A 15,069-nucleotide genomic window follows, 5' to 3' on the forward strand; every position below is an offset into this window, starting at 1 on the left:
TATGGTGTTAGAGAATGTTGTAATTTCATTCTTTTATGGGTGGCTGTCCAGTTTTACCAGCACCACTTATTGAAGAGACTGTCCTTTCTCCATTGTATATTCTTGCCTCCTTTGTCTTGGATTATTTTCCCAAAAATGTGTGGGTTTATTTCTGGGCTCTCTATTCTGTTCCATTGATCTGTTTGTTTTTGTGCCAGTACCATACTGTTTTGATTACTATAGCTTTGTAGTATAGTCTGAAGTTAGGGAGCATGATTCCTCCAGCTCTGTTCTTCTTTCTCATGATTGTTTTGGCTATTCTGGGTCTTTTGTTGTTCCATACAAATTTAAAAATTATTTGTTCTAGTTCTGTGAAAAATGCCATTGGTATTTTGATAGGGATTCTGTTGAATCTGTATATTGTCTTGGGTAGTGTGGTCATTTTAACAATATTAATTCTTCCAATATAAGAACACGATATATTTTTCCATCTGTGTTGTCCTGTGGGCTCTTTTGCTTCATTTCCCTCTGAAGCTTTTCTCTGCCTTGGAGTGAGGATTTGCAGTAGGATTGAAAATGCATTGGGCAGAGAGAACACACCAGTTCTTGTCCTGGTTCTGAGGCACAACCAGCAGGATGAGCTTCGGCCGCTGTCACAGCCTCTCAGAACCCCTATAACGAGTGTTAGTACTAACACCCACCTCCTTTCAGGGTGGTTGTAAGGACCCACAGTCACAGCTTTAAGTGAGCTCAGTCAGTGCAGACCCAGTGAGTCTGTCATTTCTGGGTGTCCCCTCTGCAGCCTGGTCTGCCATGTGGCCACATCCCAGCTCCCCTGCAGTCATGGTTAGAACGCCTGTCTCAACAGGCTGCAAATGATCACCCAGGAAGGGAACCCAGAATCCCCAAAGCAAGTCACTCAGCTGGCCATTGCCACTCCCGTTAAGGAGGGAGGCCTGGTGAGGGGCCGGACCATGAATAGCACAGCATCCTGTGCCCCAGACCCACGTGAGGTTCCCTCAAGAGTTGTGTCAATAAGGTCCATTTTCTGAAACAGCTTTTCTGTTCTGATTATAAAAGTCACACCTGCTTCTTAGTGAAAACTTGGAACATGTGGGAAGTCTACAGAAATAAATCAAATCTAAAATCCCATCCCCAGGACTTCCCTGGTGGTGCAATGGTTAAGAACCTGCCTGCCAATGCAAGGGACACAGGTTCGAGCCCTGGTCTGGGAAGATCCCACATGCCGTGGAGCAACTAAGCCCCTGCGCCACAACTACTGAGCCTGTGCTCTAGAGCCTATGTGCCGCAACTACTGAGCCCACGTGCTGCAACTACTGAAGCCCGGGCGCCTAGAGCCCATGCTTCGCGACAAGAGAAGCCACTGCAATGAGAAGCCCGCATGCTGCAATGAAGAGTAGCCCCCACTTGCTGCAGCTAGAGAAAGCCAGCATGCAGCAACAAAGACCCAACTCAGCTGATTAATTACTTAATTAACTTTTAAAAAATAAAATAAAATCCCATCCCCAAACGCCAGGTTCCACAATGATGTCAGATGCAACTTTGCTTTCTTCCCTTGTCACCACGTGGACAGGACTTTCCAGTGTATGTAAAACTGTATTGATGCCACTTTTTAAAAAAAATTTTATTGAAGTATAGTTGACTTACTGATGTGTTAATGATGTGTTAATTTATGCTGTTCAGCAAAGTGATTCAGTTATACATATATATATATATATATATATATATATATATATATATATATATACATACATATTCTTTTTCACATTCTTTTCATTGTGGTTTATCACAGGATATTGAATATAGTTCCCTGTGCTGTACAATAGGACTTCGTTGTTTATCCATTCTATATATAATAGTTTGCATCTACTAATCCCAAACTCCCCAATCCTTCCCTCTCCCACCTCCCCTCCCCCTTGTCAACCACAAGTCTGTTCTCTGTGTCTGTGAGTCTGTTTCTGTTTCTTAGATATGTTCATTTGTGTTATAGTTTAGTCTCCACATTTAAGTGATACTATATGGTATTTGTCTAGGTCCATCCATGTAGCTGCAAATGGCATTATTTCATTCTTTTTTATGGCTGAGTAGTATTCCATTGTGTGTATGTATGTATGTGTGTGTGTGTTTGTATATATATATATATCTCCTCACCACATCTTCTTTATCCATTCATCTGTTGATGGATATTTAGGTTGTTTCCATGTCTTGGCTATTGTAAATAGTGCTTCTTTGAATAGAGGGGTGCATGTATCTTTTCAAATTATAATTTTGTCTGGGTATATGCCCAGGAGTGGGATTGCTGGATCATATGGCAACTCCATTTCTAGTTCTTTGAGGAACCTGCATACTGTTTTCCATAGCAGCCATTGGTATGTTTTCTATACCAATTTACATTCCCACCAGCAGTGTAAGAGGATTCCCTTTTCTCCACACTCTCTCCAGCATTTATTATTTGTAGACTTTTTGATGATGGCCATTCTGACCAGTGTGAAGTGGTACCTCATTGCAGTTTTTATTTTCATTTTTCTAATAATTAGCGATGATGAGCATCTTTTCATGTGCCTACTGGCCATCTATATGTCTTCTTTGGAGGAATGTCTATTTAGGCCTTCTGCCAATTTTTTGATTGGGTTCTTTGTTTTTTGTTGAGTTGTATGAGCTGTTTGTATATTTTGAAAATTAGGCCCTTGTCGTTGATGCCACTTTTCATAACTGCATAGTGTTCTGCTTTATAGAATAATTTACTTAGCCATCATTACTGGACATTTTGATTGTTTCCAACTTCTCATTATTAATCCGTGTTCAACACTGTATTGCATAAATTGTGTCGCAGATTTTTCTTAGCTTTTTATTGAGAAATAATTTCAGACTTAACCAAAAAAAAAAAAAAGTAAAAATAGTACAAAGAGCTCCCATATGCCTTTCAATCAGTCTTTCCAAATGTAAACATTTTATAAAACCATAACACAAATATAAAAACCTGGAAATTTACTGATACAATACCATTAACTAATCTATATACTTTATTCAGAGTTCTCCAGTTGTCCCACTAGTATCGTCCTCTGTTCCAGGATGCCACATTACATCATTTGTCCTGTGTGTTTAGTTCCTCCTCAGTCTTTCTCTGTCTTTCATGAACTGATCCTCTTTCTAGTTGAGGTTAAATTCACATCACATAAAAGCAACCATTTTAAAGTGTGTGGTTCAGTGGCATTTAGTACATTCATAATATTGTACAACCACCACTCCTGTCTGGTTCCAAAACAATTTCACCAGACTTTGATCTGTTGAAGATTATTATCCTGTTGAAGATATTCTGTAGAATATCCTGACATCTGCATTTGTCTGATGTTTTCTCATAATTAGATTGAGATTATGCCTTTTGGGCAGGAAAACCAGTGAAGTGATGTTCTGTTCTTGGGGCACCGTATCCGAGGGCACATGATGTTGATACATTTCATTATTGGTGATGTTAACTTCAATTTGGTTAAAGTTATATCTGCGAAGTTTCCTTACTGTAAAGGTACTGTTTTACCCTCGGTAATTAGGAAGTATCTTATGAGGAGATACTTTGAGATCAGGTTCTTTAACCTACCATTTTTCCAAAAGCCAAGAAACTTAAATCTCTGAGATGGTGTGGGAAGAAAGAATGGTGGAGAGGAACTGGCCCAGGTGTGGCCAGATCTCAGTCTGTGCGTGTATCTCAGTTTCTCCTTCTGCACAACAGAAAGAATTATGCCGGTTATGTAAGGATCTTGTATGGAAAAGAAGAGAAATCCTAGAACTAGGTACTCAGAGGTCATTCTGAGGTGGAAAGCGCTGTCAGTGAGCAGTACCTCTGCCTGGCAAGCCCACGACAAATCTCCTTGGCTTCCTGAAGAGATGGAGGAGGCAGAGCCCCAGTGGGGGTAAAGCCTCTGCAGAGGGTGTGGTGGGCCTGGAGAGCTGGCCTGGCTGTGCCTTTAACTCCTTTGGCTTCTCCCCCTTCCCAACACCCTCTTCTGTGGCCTGGCGCAGCCGACACCCAGAGGCAGGTGAGTGGGCAGCTTGGGAGAGGCCACAGGGCATGTCTACTGCATGTGCAGGTTCGACGCCAGCCTTTGCCCCCTCGCAGCGGCCCCGTGCACCCTCCAGCTGCCCGCTGCATGTTGGCACTCGCTGTGCACACCTCTGCTTCCTCACCTCACGCTTTGTGTGTCTCCTGCGCTCCCCCTTAACCCCATCATCCTCCTTCGTGCTGGGTTTGCTGCGCCTGCTGTAGGGGGAGTAGCCCAGGATACTTGGGGAGGGGTCGTCTTTCTGGGTGGTCTCCGGACAGGTGGCCCAGCTCATGCCTGCAGAGGCCTGAGATGTTACTCCTTGGCCCTTAGCCACTGGGCAGCCTGGTCACCGCGCAGCAGCTGGCCGGTCACCCTTGCTCCTGTGGAAGGAAAGGAGGGCAGTTGGTGGGAAACACAGGCCCTGCTTGCTGTGCTGCTCCGAGCCCCTCCCCACCCTCTGGGAGCCCCTGGCTCTGGGCCTTGGTGCTCTGCTCTGCCGGGACCTGGGGTGTGCTAGATGGTGCACGGCTGTCCCACGCTGACCCTCTTTATCCCATTGTCCCTCCAGGGCATTGAGCGCCTCAAGCGAAAGCACCAGCCCAGGGAACGCACAGGCAGCTGGAAGTCAGTCAAAGAGACCTTTGATGGGGGCTTTTCCCTGAACTGGTTCAACCCCTTCTCCGGACTGCGTCATCCAAAGCCTCTCAGTGACGGTGACTGGGTGCGACAGGTGGCATCGCTGTCAGACACTGAGAACACAGAAACAACAGAGGAGCAGTCAGAGCAGAGGAAGGACGAGGACTCTGTGGAGGTGATAGATGAATGATGCTGTGGGGAGAGGGCCAGGCACCAGGCAGTCGCAGCACCCTATACACCAGTGGCGTGGCCACAGGGCTCCTGGGCACCACTCGCTCCCCTGCACCCACTGCTCCCTTCACACCACCCCCTTGGCCTTGCCATCCTCTGACCCCTCCTCCCTCTCCCCACGTTGGACCAGGTTGGAGATGGGGGTGGACTAGGGGTGACAGAGGAAGACGAGAAACTTGCTCTGAGCTCATCTGCCCATGAGGGATTGTCGGGAACCATTCTCCGAGGCTGGGCACCCTTCACAGCCTGTGCAGCCTCACCCAGCAAAGGAAGCTCTGAATCCGGCAGCCTGAACTGGCCTCTGTCCTTTCTTGGGATGTCTGTCTTCTCTTGAGAAGGTTGGGGCCCAGGCTCCTGGCTTTTGAGAACTAAGGCTGTGCGGTTGTGGTGGAAGAACAGAGCAGGGCTGGCCTTGGGAACCTGGGGTGGGACACTGGCATCAGGAGAGATGGACCTGGAAAGGCTGAAAGGATCCTGGTCACTCCCCTGAAAGGGCTTCCCCCTGGTGCCTGCCTAAACTAGAAGAAAGGCATGGCGGCCTCAGCTACCTTCAGGGCTCAGGCTTGGTTTGAGAGAGGGCCCCAACAGCAGGCTATACACACACACACGGGACATGCCCAGGTTGGAAGCAAGCCTGAGTTATGACAGTAACACCCAAACTTAGCTCCCGTTCCATAGATACTAGAATCCCTGAGTCAGCTCGGAGGTGTCCTGCCTTGTGGCTAAAAATCTGTCCATTCCCACTGGAGGGTCGGGAGGAAGAACCTATTTAGAGCTACCGGAACTCTGACCTCCCCCATGAGAACTGCATTTAACTGCCCATCCTGGAGAGAGTCTAACCACCTACATGGGCAGAACTGACCAGAAATCTGGCCTGAATGTTTTAGGCCAGTTCTCCCAAGACAGTGCCCATCATGAATCTCTGAAAGGATGGTTGGTGGCCAGGGCCTGCAGATTGAAACAGCCCCCCGCCACACACACACACACACACACACACACACACACACACACACACACACACACACACACACACACACACACAAAACCAGAGAGGGCATCTCTGGTGGGCCCCTGTGCTGCTGCCCACAGCTCTGCTTCCAGGCCAGCCCTATGGGGCCACCAGCACTGGTGAGATGAGGTGGTGGGCAAGGCAGACTTGGGGCACCCCTTGGGATGTCTTCTTTACCCCAAAGGTCAGGAAGGGGCACCCTTGTTTAACACCCTTCTTTTCCTGGGTCTGGTCCAAGTCAGGACCCCTCTGGCTGGCCTGCCCCCTCTGCACTCCAAGGTGGAGGCCCACAGGGTTACAAAGGCAGCTTTATTCCTGGGGATGGGGGAGTGGATGGGAGGTACAGAGGGATGGATCTTACCTCCTTGGCCATGAGAGAGAGGGACTGAAGCAACAGGATCAGCAAATTCACAGACCACATCTAGGGCCACATCCAAGATGGTTCCCAAGGGAAGGCCTTCCTGAAAAGGGGACCTGGGGTCCAGCAGCATGTCCGGGGAGCACAGGGCTGGCTGTCCTCACCGCGCATGAGCTGGGAGTGCTCAGCAGGGCAAGGGCCTGGGATGGGCCTGCCTGGTATGAGGGAGAGGGCTGCTCTCCGATCACTCCCAATGCTGCCTGGAGGAGGGGGTGTTTCAGGTATTAGAGTGAGAGTGACATGTCTGGATGGGACCAGGTGAGGAGGCTGTGGCTTCCTTGGAGAAGGTTCAGGGCTGTATGGAGGGAGCAGGTATGCAGGCTCCCTCACCAGGAGAGGTGGGGCCGTTCACCATCTTCCTCCCTCCCTCCCTCCCTCACCCCCCCACCCCCGCGCTGGCCCCCTTGAAGGTTCCTGATTTTAACTTACCAACACCATCAGTCATCAAGTAGGAGGGACCACTGGGTCATCCGCCCCCACCAAGGGGCTGGGGCTCCTTCCACGTGGAAGACTGGACATGTCTACTACACTACAGGTGCCTCGAAGGCTCACCAACCGTGGGGAAGCGTAGGGGCTGTGAAGTTGGGTTTTAGGTGCCATAGTTTCAAGTTGCCTGAAGTTGTCAAAAGTCAAAGGTGAACAGACAGCACCTGGCCCTCAGTCGTGCTTCTGGTTTAGTGGGCAGGCCTAGGCCCAGGCTCAGTGTGTGCAGAGATCCGAGGGAAAGGCCCCGTCCATCCTCTCTTCCTCAGGTAGGCCCCCCTCAGGGAAGGAAGAGGGATGGGATTTCAGGCAGACAATAGCGAGGAGAGAATGTATTTCCAGCAGGCCCAGCCCAGCTCTGGCAGAAGACTCTACTTAGCTGGTGCGTCCAGGGCTGATGCACTCTGGGGCTGAAAAGGTGGTCCCTCACCATGGGGCAAGTGGGCAGCAGCTTCTGATAGCCTGTGTCTCCAGGGAGGGACTCTGTGGCTGTGGACGCCTTTGGTTCTGACTGCAGATAGTGGTGGCCCTGCTCTTTGAGGCCATGACTCAAGGCAGGGAGGTGAGGTTCTGTGGCCCAAGCTGGGCGTTTCTAGCTGTCAACAGGCTACCCTGTGATTCCACATGACCTGGCCTAGTGGGTCCTGCTGCCTGTGGTTTGTGTTGGCCTTTGAACGCTAACTTTGACCCAGCTGGCTCTTGAATCTGCCCTCATATGAGTAATCAAATCTAATCATCTGAAATCTAATGAGTAATAAAATCTAATTATCTGAAAGCTAATCCCAAAGCAGGAAATGCTGAAATGCTCAGCCAAGGCTTAGAGCCAGTCAGAGCTGCTGCCTCTTTCCAAGGCATCAGGCAAAGGCTAGTTGTGATGAGAACAGTCTTCTCAGCATGAAGCTCTTTCACCTGATTGGAACTAAACTTGATAAATTTCTCAAGTCCAGCTATTGTTGGGATGCCTTTTATTTGGAATCTAATGGTCTCACCTGGCTTCACTGTCCTGGAAAATTCAGACACACAGACATGCATTCAACTGAGGATGCTGCAGGAGAGGGGAGGTAAGTTGTGTGAGAAACCAGGGGTCCCCACCTCAGCTCAGCCTCTTTGAAGGGCCCTGGCCATTCCTGGACACAGCACAGTGGGCATCCATGCTGGGCGCTGTGAGAAGCACCCAGGGAGCTTTTGATGAATACTGATGATTAAACCCATGCTGGAGAGTCAGATGCAGCCTGTCAGGGTTGGAACATGGCACCAGGGCGGGGCAGGGGTGCCAGTAGCATCTCAGCTGTTGGCAGCACTGTTTATAAACTGACAAGCTAAGAACGAGTTCAACCTCTGACTTGCTGTGTCTGATCCACACAGTGATTTTTACAACTTGAATTAATTGCCGCATTTTAAGACCCAGGAGCTTTATACTGTAGAAGAACACACACGCTCCTCTAGCTTATTCTGAAAGGTCAGAAGATCCGGAAGTGCAGGGCCCACGTTCCTACACATTCTCAGTTAGATGAGGTGAGTGGCAGCACCCACTCCTGTTTACCACCTGTTTCCTGTTTGTCCACAACACCCCACTGGCCCCATTGTTACCGCCAACTGGTCTGGCCAGTTTGAGTCTGTGCCCCCTGGGTCTATAGGCTGCCTCTTCACTCACCATCACCCTGGGGGAAGACAAAGGGCCAGGAACAAGCATGACCTCTGGAGCCAGACAGACCTGGGTCCTCTTAGGCACTCAGGCCATTCTCTATCCATTTTCCTCTTGCTGTTTGGCCCATTTGACTTTCACAGCTGTGCCATGTGGTGAACAGGTATTATTATCCCCATTTTATAGATGAGGAAACTGAGGTTCAGTTTCTGAGGCTTGCTGAAGGCCAGTCCCCTAGTTAGTTAGAATAAACTGGCCCCGGTATGGCACTCACCAGATCTGGGACACAGCTCTGATGCTTTAGATGACTCTGCTGTCTCTTTGGGCCTCAGTATTCTCCGATGTAAAGCAAGGTGATTAAACCAGCTTCCAGGGGCTCTTCCAGCTCTGACATTTCACAAACCCTCCTAGGAATCCTGCCCGTGTTTACAGATGTTCTTGCTCCATGGGTATTAGCAACAGTTGTTTCATATGAAATCCAAGAGGAATATCTGTTTTATGGTGGATCACAGAAAACGAATCATCTAGCCTCTCACTACTAAAATGTGCTCTGGGGGCCACACTACTGGCAACAGTGGCATCACCTGGGAGCCCTGTTAGAGACACAGATTCTGAGCCTCCAACCCCACCTGCTGAATCAGAATACACATTTTAACAATATTCCCCCAGTTAATTTGTCTGTATCTTAAGGTCTAAGGAAAACAGTAGTTTACTGGTTTTTCCTTGGAATATTCAGACACCCTATAAGAAATAGACCATCAGAAACCTTCGTTCAGGAACAAAGCATTAGAGTTTGGTCAAGTCCTTTGCTAGATCTATCAGCGTATCAAAATCAATAGTTTCCATATAGTCCAAGCAAGTACAAAATATAATGAAAAATATTTCATTCACAAAAGCTATAAATACATCTTGGATGTAATCCAACTAGGAATGTGCAAATTGTGTATGAACAATCAAACTTTTCTAAATGTAACAAAGAAGACCTGAATAAATGGAACAATGTCCCACATGCCAGGTTGGGAAGACTCAGTGTAGTCACTTGGCGTGATTCTCCCCCCCGATAACTTGGTAAATTCAATGCAGTGCCAATCTCAATCCCAACAGTTTTTAAAAGTTCTATGAACAAGAGAAATAGTGGTGAGGAGCATCTGCCTACTACGTATCAATATGTACTATAGAACTACAATACTTCAGATGGTATGATATTGCATTAGGAGAAGATAAATAAGCAAATTAAAGAGTCCAGAGACCCAGATGTATGAAAGCAGCATTTCAGAACACTAGGAAATGATAGATTATTTGAGAAAGTTGGAGCTCTATCTATATCACTCCACATGCTAAAAAATTAAATTCCAGGTGCCTAATAGTATAAAGCCAAAAGTTTTAGAAAAAAGCATAGGAAACATATATTCTTGGGGTGACATGAAACCCAGTATCCCTAAAGGAAGGAATTAACAAATTTGGCTACATTAAAATGGCAAAGTTCTAGTGGTAAAAGGCATTTAGAGGTTAAAAAAAGACTGAAATTATTTGCAGCAGTAAAACTTTTTTGTATAAAGACTACACACAATATGAACAAATTAATGACTCAAAAACAGGTAAATGATCTGAACAAGCAATTCACAGGAGATAGTCAATTAATATAAAAATATTCAGCCTCACAAATAGAGATGCAAATTAAAACAACAGTGAAATTATTCAACCATTATATCGGCAAAAATCAAAAAGATCTGTCGGTGGAGCATAAATCAATGCAATCTTTTCCCAAAGCAATTTGGCATTAGCAAAATGTATCTATATTTTGACCCTATAACCCCCTACCGTGAATTCACATCTCAAAAATACCTGCACACATGAGCAAAAATCTATGTCCTGGAGAGATTTTCTGCACTGTTTGTAAGAACAGCTTAAGTGGACTCACCCTTGGTCAATGGTCTGCAGCGGGGAGACGCCCAGGCTTTCCACAGAGGACTTGGTGTCTGTCAAAGGGATGTGCAGGGCATTTTAGAATATGTAAGTACCGATAAGTGGCTGGCCACTTCTGCCTGCGTCAGGCAGCTGTGGTGGGGCGGGGATGAGAAGCGGGGGAGAAGATGTGTGAGTCAGGTACATGTTTTCATGGTAAGTAAAAGCAGAGAAATAGAACCAAAATGGTGAGTTATATCAAGCCAGGAAAATGTGTGTGTGTGTGCGTGTGTCTGTGTCTGTGTCTGTGTCTGTGTCTGTGTCTGAAGGCTTTAGGAGAGAATCTGTTCCATGCCTTTCTTTAGCTTCTGGTGTTGCCGGCAATCATGTATATCTATAAATAACCTGACATCCTGAGCTTTGTCAGACTCTCTTTTAAGGAACTCAAGACATGTCATGCCATGCCAGCCAGAGTTCAAGCCTGACCTGTATCCTGGCCTCTTTGCAGCCCTAAGCAGTATACCTCTTCACCAAACTAAGCACCGTCCTGCACCACCCAGCCCCACCTGCAGCCTGTGGTTCTGAGATGCCCCATCTAGCAAGACAGACGGGTGCAAGGAGGCTTCCCCAGAAAGGCCCTTTAAACAAGGGACATTTGTGAGGGAGGATTCCCATAGATGCCCTTCCTGAGCTCCAGGGTTAATACACAGGCTCCCGCCCACCACACCAGGGCTCCCTTCCGTACCCTTGGATATCATACCTCCTCACAGACAAGACCCCAAATCCCAAAAGGGGCCTGTCAGTCAAGTTGCCTCACAGAGCAGCCCAGAGAAAGAAGCAGAACTGAAGCTAAGCTCTGTTCTTCCCTCAGAGTGCCCCTACCTCTAATCTGGCCAGAACACCTGACACTGGTGTACCCACTTCCCCCACCTGGCCCTGGCTGAGCTCTCTTCCTCGGACCCACACCTCAGGCCTGGTGCCCCTCCTCCACCCAGGGATCCCCTGGGCTTACATCATGTTTTGCATGTTTCAGGCTTCACCTCATTTGTAACATTCATCCAAATATCTAGCTCTTCCGATCCAGTTCCCACTCCCCACCAACACCCTGTGGTTTCTCCATGCCTTTGGCAACGCAGATATATTAGCTAAAACCTCTTAATTCCTGAAATACAGTCAGAGCCAATTAAAAGGCAGCCCAGCCAGGCAAAGCTAGAACACCTTTTAAAAGGCACCTCAAACATCCCTGGAACCATGACTGCCTGGAGAGATGTGCGTTTTCCCAGACTCCTCTCCGGAGGTGGAAGAAATACTCTGCTAAGCCACTTGGGTGAGGGTGGGGAGTGAAATTCCCCAAGAGAAACTCTTGACAATTAAGTAATGAAAGACTGCTAACTGCCTTCCAGGAGGGTGGGCCCCTGTAACTTTTGCATCTTTAGAATTTTGTACAATGTGCAAGTAATTACTTATTCCAAAAATTAAAATGTTAAGAATTCAGTTGACCAAAAATGTAAAAAAAAAACCTGTTTGATCCATCACTTCTCCAGAAATAATTATTTGGAAAAGCAAGGTGTCATTTTTCTTAGGAATACAATTGACCTGAAGAATAAGCCAACCAGGGGTCCCTCCAGGATTCTTAGGGCCCCACCCCAAGCCAAGGCTGAACTCCAGCCAGGAGCCCCTTCTGCCTGCAGGTGGCTAACCTCTACGGGGAGCTCAGGGTACTGGAAAGATGCAAACTCCTGAGAGGCGGTCGTTTCCTTGGACTCTAGAATTCCTGCAATTATGAAACTTTTGATGATTGGTTCATCATCAAACATAGGCTGCCCATGTAGGTATTGGAGTCCAAGGGCAGAGTCTCTTCAGATGCTGCCAAAGAGCTAGAGAGGAGGGGTGTGGTCATTTATTATAGCCCCCCCCCAAATGAGTGATCATCAAACACAGAATTAGATGAAATCTAGATGGATGGAACTGGGTTATTTTGGGTAAGTCTCTTCCTCTCCTTGGAAAACAAGAAGTTGGGCTCAAGGTGGAATAATAATTGGCTGCGTTCTCCAGGCTCCCATCCTGAGTCCATGGAGACATCACAGCTGTTTTGGGGGCTTTCTGCCCATTCTCAACTGCCCTGGGTACCCACAACCCATTGACTAGATTAGGCATTTGAGACAAAATCTTTGCCATCATAAAAGAAGACTTCTAATGACACTTCCAGCACCCCTAATTTCTGACTCTGTGATAGACCCCAGGCTCCTGGACTAGTAGTCTATTTGGCCCCTGTTTTCTCTGTGCCTAGATTCCTTGTAACTACCAGGTGGTAGGTACTTAATAAATGTTTGTTTGTATTTACTCATACGCACAAGTTTGTTAGTGTATGGAAATAGTCCACAGAGAAGAGGGGCATCTCAGATAGTGGGGACTCTGATCCCTCTTCTTGTCCATGGTTCCAGTACCTTGACCTTGCCTCTGCGTGGTCTTATGAAGGATGCCCAGGCTGGTGGCGTTTTTGCCCATGTATGTCTGCAGTTCAAGGGAGCCCGAGATGTGACAGTCTTTGGGGTAGCTGTCTTTCTTTTGAGAGTGATGGTGAACTTGATAGGGTTTCCCAGCAGCACAGGATCTGCGTGGACATACATCTAAAGAAGGTCCTCTTTTTGGGGTAGTCTGTACTCGCTCTCATAACTGCGGAGGGATAAGGCATGGTCCATGACCTCCCTCTCCTCAGGGGACCCTGAGTGAGACCCAAAAGCAGTTTCCTTAGAGGGCTCCTCCACAGGCCCAATGTCCCAACGCACCCCGGAGGCAGAAGCAGCCTACCCACCAGCCTGGACTCCAAGGACATTCCAGAGACCCAAGGGCTATGAATTCAGAGAGGTGTTCAAATCACCATGCCTGAAAAATAGCACATTCTGATGTCAGTCAGTGGGAATGGCAGAATAAAGACCTCTGAAAATTCACTCCTCCATAAAAACAATGAGAACATTGGCAAAAATGGTCAAAATCAACTTTTTCAGAACCCTTGAAATTAACCAAAGGCTTGCAACTATCTGAGGAGCATTTATTCTCTGTAACAATAGAGTGTTTTATGGTTTTTTTAACTTGCTGATTCCCATCCCTTTCTCCCCAGCTCCACAGTAGCCTTAAAATCCAACAGCACCACAGTGACAGTGAAAACCAGCAGCTTAATCACCTCTGAAGGGAGAAGAATGGGGTTGGATCTCCAAATATCCACCACAGAGAACTGTCATTCTGGCAGTCCTCTGGAAACCCCAACCCATGGGGCTTTGAGCTGATTCAGAGCTCACTCCTTATAATTTGCCTTAACCCAAAAGCAATTGTCAAAAAAAAAAAAAAAGGGGGCATTGTTTAACATTGAAGTTGCCTAAGGCAACAGTAACAGCTGAGGGAAAAAGCTCACCAAAAAACTTAAAAGAAAAAGCTGAATAACATCCATAGGGGCTTTGAAAAACTGAGACAGATTCCTGGGAATCTAGAAAGCCTCGTGCATGTGTAGGGCTGTGTACATGCCCAGGAAAGACCTAGAAGGCCATAAGCTGTCACCTCTGACTGACCCTGAGTCCCTGCACAGGCAGGAAGTGAAGGCTGAGGCAGAGTTGAAAACTGCCTGCCAGAGCACTAAATGTGTACCCCAACTTTACACAGAGCCCCTTGGCAAAAGCTAGGAGACTTATCAATCCAAGATGTTTATGGAAGTTCCTGTCCAGTCATTAGCTGACCACTGAGCACACTGAGCAGAGACTTCAGTGGCCACATACAACAAAGAATACAGACTTTGCAGAACTCTGTCAGGAAAGTTACTAAACAAACAGCAACAGCAAACAAACAAAACTTAACACACATTGGGGGCCGGGGGCAAGGGGCACGTGGATAGCAGAGACCTCAGAAAAGAAAGTAGCAGATGGGGAAGGCAGAGGCAGAGGCAGAGGTCTGGAGGGGGGAAGCCATTTAAGGGAAGAAGGAGCAGCACAGTTGGGGTGTAAAGTCAGGAAAGGAACTGGAGGCTGACTCTGAAGGGGCTGGAAGGCCAGGCTGAGGAGCTGCTATTTCATTTGGGGAGCACTGGGAAGCACTGAAGGTCATAGCAAGTTGAATTGGCTGGTCAGATAATACAAAAACCTCAATGAAGACATTTTTAAAAAAAGGTGCAAGGCCTGCTTGCCTCTCCCCAGGCCTAAAAGCCCTACTTAAAGAAGGACTGACACAAAATCAACAAGAAGACACTCTGAAGGGCAGAGACCTGTCAGATGGAATCTCAGTCACGCTAGAGATGGCTCGCCTGGCTCATTCAGGTAGGTGTCTACCATGAGGCTATTTTCAGTGTCATGGGCTGAATCGTAGGCGGTCATGCTGCGTGCTGGGATGCCCAATGCTCTCAGCTCTGAGATGACACCAGGCAGGGGCGATCAGCCCCACCCTTGGTACTTCTCCCTTTGGCCCCTGGTCTCCTGAGGGCGGATGGTCAGTGCCCATCCCCAGCGGAACAAGGTGTTGGCAGCCTAGCCCAGCCTGGCCACACAGCCCCCAGTGCGGCCCCACAGAGCATCTCAGAACATGGGGAGGGTGCAGTTGGACCAGGACAAAGGGCCAAGGAGCGTACCAGCTAGCTGACCTGAGGCACATGCTGACCTCTCTGTGCCTCAGTTTCCTCCTCTGTAAAATGGTAATCATTAGAACACCTACCTTTAGG

At 47.7% G+C, this 15,069-nt stretch overlaps 1 protein-coding gene across 5 annotated transcripts in view; it reads left to right on the forward strand.

Annotated features, from left to right (window-relative positions):
* ZDHHC3 (zDHHC palmitoyltransferase 3) overlaps positions 1 to 9,475 on the forward strand; it is a 58,553-nt gene extending 49,078 nt beyond the window's left edge. For all 5 annotated transcript variants that reach the window (XM_082347434.1, XM_082347435.1, XM_082347433.1 and 2 more), the window contains one exon: positions 4,609 to 9,475. In XM_082347434.1, the coding sequence (XP_082203560.1) occupies positions 4,609 to 4,866 (258 nt within the window). In that variant the 3' untranslated portion in view covers positions 4,867 to 9,475. The remainder of the gene's footprint in view (positions 1 to 4,608) is intronic.
* Positions 9,476 to 15,069: the final 5,594 nt, after the last annotated feature.

The sequence above is a fragment of the Balaenoptera borealis genome, assembly GCF_965194805.1.
Source record: "Balaenoptera borealis genome assembly, chromosome: 12".
Lineage (NCBI taxonomy): Eukaryota > Metazoa > Chordata > Mammalia > Artiodactyla > Balaenopteridae > Balaenoptera > Balaenoptera borealis.